Consider the following 3,626-nt stretch of genomic DNA (forward strand, 5'->3'; position numbering starts at 1 on the left):
TCGAGGTAGAGTGTGTAAATACCGGATGCATAGGTTGAGTCATTCGCTAAACAACTATTTTGTTGGGCGATCAACCAGGTGCTCCTACCCAACCGGACTAATGAATGCCAACTGGAAGAACTCACTTTCCTATCGTTCAGTAGGAGATACCTTCTTGTGGCTTTAAAATGATTACCTCTTGCTAATGGGGAGAGATCTTTCATTCTGCGGCTCAATGAAGCGAATGAGGAAAGGTTGGTGAGGAGGCCGCTCATCCGCCGATAGGGTGAGGAGCCAACCTTTTTTTTCGAACATTATTCCGGCCAAGAGTTCACATTCGTGTGGCACTTGTACTATACTAATACTAATTCATTTTCCAATTTTTCCACTCAACATGTTCAGGGGGACCCTTTCTTCTTTATCGGATGGGACAGCGATGCCGTTCAAACAATGATAGTTCTCTAAACCCCCCCTGCTAAACAGCGCTTTTCCCTTCGCCTTGCGGGGAGGAGGTACCAACATGTCTATTTCCCGATAGTGAGAATAGACCACTCGAACGATAGCTTTGCCCTTTCTTTAGCCCGCCCTCTCCTCATCAGTTGAGCGCGTATGCGCACCTTTCCTTTCTCCAACCTTATTCATTCTATAGGGATAAAAACCTAGCAGTCGAGTAATAAGCTCGATCTGGATCCGAAATGGACTATGGAATCTCGATCTATTGGTCTATGCGGGATTCGCCCCCCTCTCCAGTCTCAGTTCTGGTTCGAACAGATCCCCTTTCAGCCTTTTCATTAGCTACTACTACTACTGATGAAGGAACCTTCGCTGCACTCGGCCGGCAGAGATGGCAGGTAAGGGCATTTCTTTGCCGTGATCCCCACGTTCAGCTGTTAATCCGTACCTATCCACCCGATGTGATAGAGCGATACTCTGTTCGATTCCCCTTTGATCCGATGCCTACTACCTATCATAAAGGCAGCCAGCAGTCCATGGCTGGCTGACATATCACGCTTTCGCCATCAGAGGGAGGGGATGGAAAGAAAGGAGTCGATCACCTAGCCGATCCCGAATAGCCCGATCTTTATTTCAACCGATCCGCCGCCTAAAGCCTAATAAATAGAAAAAGATTAGAAATAGAATAATATATTATTATTTATATTATTTTGGAAGATAGTCGGCCCACTTCTTTTAGTTCAAGCGATTATGCCTGTTCTAGCCCTACCATCCGCCCCTATCATAATAGAAAGGGGTACTTTCGAGCTGATCTGTAACGGATCAAAGCGACCGTTAGTCGGGCTGATCTGTGATTGGTCAAGGCGACCGAGCCTACTGCGTACCCTCCATATTCCTTAAATGGGCAAGACTCGGGTACTGCATGCGAGAAGTATAATTGTTTACTGAACAACTACATAGATCTTGATGGATTTGGATGATATGGAGATCATTACTCCACCACATAAGCCATCCCATGAGTATACATGACCCCACTACCTGTATAAATCGTACATCCCTGCGATTGGAGTAGGTCAAAGCTTTATATAAGATAAGTAAAAAGCTGGAATCCGAGAGGACCCCCTAAGAGCGTCTTGTAAACAAATTATTCGATCTGGAGATCCCCGCAAGGCTGCCGGAGACATCACTAAACCCAGGGATGTCTCTTGCAAAGAAGAATTCGTAGAGAATTTCCCAGAACCCCAGTCCAGCCTACCCGACTGATATAATATAGAATTCACTCTCCGCACGGTCGAATAGTGACTGACCCTATTTGTATGCGCATCCACACGACGGGCACGTTCCAAGATCTCCCGCAACGAGAACCTAACACATGGTTTATTGACAGTAAGCTGATTAAATAGATCAGCCGGTTGGTTGAATATTTAGTTCCGCTTAGGCTACGTGTTCTGTTCACGCGCTACTAAGCCGCACACAGGATCTTAGACGAACGATCTTAGACAGCTTTCGTCCCCTTTCGGGAACACCTTCTTACTAGGGGCTAAGCCTGATGCAAATATACCGAAAAAAGAAAATATCTATGGTCGATTCTACCATATAAGCCCCTTTTGTTATGGCTCGTCTCGCGCTTAGTCACTCGCGGGATTCGGATAGGAGAGCAGCAAGTCTTTTCTGAAAGAACTCGCCCCCTTATCTTAAAAAAAAATGGAGATATACGATACTAACTCTTTGGTTGGATCGGACAGGGACTTCTATAAAGATCTTTCCACTCATTCATCATACTATAGTCGAAGTCACGGCATGGGGGGCTCCGAATAAGAACGAGAATCGGTGTCGTGGTGGTGCTACGAGATGGCGATTTATCGTATAGAAGAATAGATCCGCGGACCTATTGATTGACCATAGATGCGAACCGATCGACCGCTATCTGAGAGAAGAGTTGTAGTTCTTCTATCGTTCGAGGGCAAGGGGAGAACATGTAGCGGCTTGCCTAGATCTCGTATTTCCCACGTAGTCTGTCGGTCAAACCAACGATTCTCTTCTCAAAGTAAGTAATAGATAGAGTCATTCCTTCTTTTTCCGGTATGTAGCTCCGCGAGCTAGGAGCGCATCATCGGGGCAGGGCGAAAACGAACATAGGATCATCATCATGGCCCTCTTCTTCTTTCTTTTGTTTGTGTCCGGGGAGTTCTGTTTTTTTTTTTAAGGCTTATCCGGGGGCGGGGAGAGTAGCACCTCTTCTTTCTTTTGCTGCTGATCTCACATCGACTTCGTCACCTTCTTGTTCAGGGGCATCAGATGAGAGATCTTCCTCCGACTCCGAAAAATCGGTCAAGCGGGAGGCTACCCTCGACTCACCTCTCTCTCTATAAAAACCCCTCCCCAGAGGAGAGCAGAGGGTCTGAAAGAGAGTATGTCCTGGATTCCCGGATTCATTCTCGTCCTGATCCACCATGGAATTATCGGAATCTACAAAAAGATTGACGGAGAGGGCTCGTAATGATCTTCTCAAAGATCACAAGGTGCTGAAGTGGCAGGATAGGGGGGTGACCGGGTGGTGGTGGGGGGGGGATCCATAGGTTTTTTTGAAAGGGATGCTCTTATCATGTTATTGCTGAAAAGAAAAACCGAATTCCTCTATTTATATAATATGTATATAAATCAGAGTTCGCTTCGCACCTCTATTTGATGTCGATTCATCCACACTTCCATTCCTTGTAGAGGAAGGCTAACTGCTTGCTGGCTGGGAGCTGTATGAGCGGTAACGTCCACGTACGGCTCCGTGAGAAGGGCGGTGGACGCTAACGCGCACCTTGTTGTACCTCACTCCCGTCTTCAATGGGGTCTGCTCTTTCTTTTTTGGGAGAGTATGCCAATATGATCTTAATGAGGTGCGGGGCTTTGCATCTGACATTCGTTGGGCTTCCCTCTTCGGGAGCCTGCGTCCCGGCTTGTGCAATAAACCCCTCCGGCCGAAGACTAGTGGTAGGTGGTCCCGCGGAGCTTTCGGAGAAGGGTAGCCTAGTGTGTAAGCACAGCAATGAACCGCGGCGAACCCTCAGACGACCTATCTAAGATTAGGGGGGAGATCCTCAGTAGTGGTGACCCTTTCACTCTTCCACGGACTGATACATGTACCGAATGCTCATACGGGAAAGTTGACTCCTGGGTCTGGAACCAGGGGGGTTGCTCCG

At 47.4% G+C, this 3,626-nt stretch overlaps 1 protein-coding gene and 1 pseudogene across 1 annotated transcript; both read left to right on the plus strand.

Moving 5' to 3' along the window:
* Positions 1-674: 674 nt before the first annotated feature.
* LOC149030413 (putative mitochondrial protein AtMg00530) lies at positions 675-3,399 on the plus strand. The gene is given in 2 exon segments (XM_089145175.1): positions 675-830; positions 2,665-3,399. Coding segments are annotated over 2 exon segments (453 nt in total). The 3' UTR covers positions 2,962-3,399.
* The window catches only part of LOC149030414 (uncharacterized), a 3,470-nt pseudogene continuing 2,870 nt past the window's right edge, over positions 3,027-3,626 (plus strand).

The sequence above is a fragment of the Hakea prostrata genome, chromosome 1, assembly GCF_041222555.1.
Source record: "Hakea prostrata isolate BN-2017 chromosome 1, UWA_Hpros_2, whole genome shotgun sequence".
In the NCBI taxonomy this organism is placed as follows: domain Eukaryota; kingdom Viridiplantae; phylum Streptophyta; class Magnoliopsida; order Proteales; family Proteaceae; genus Hakea; species Hakea prostrata.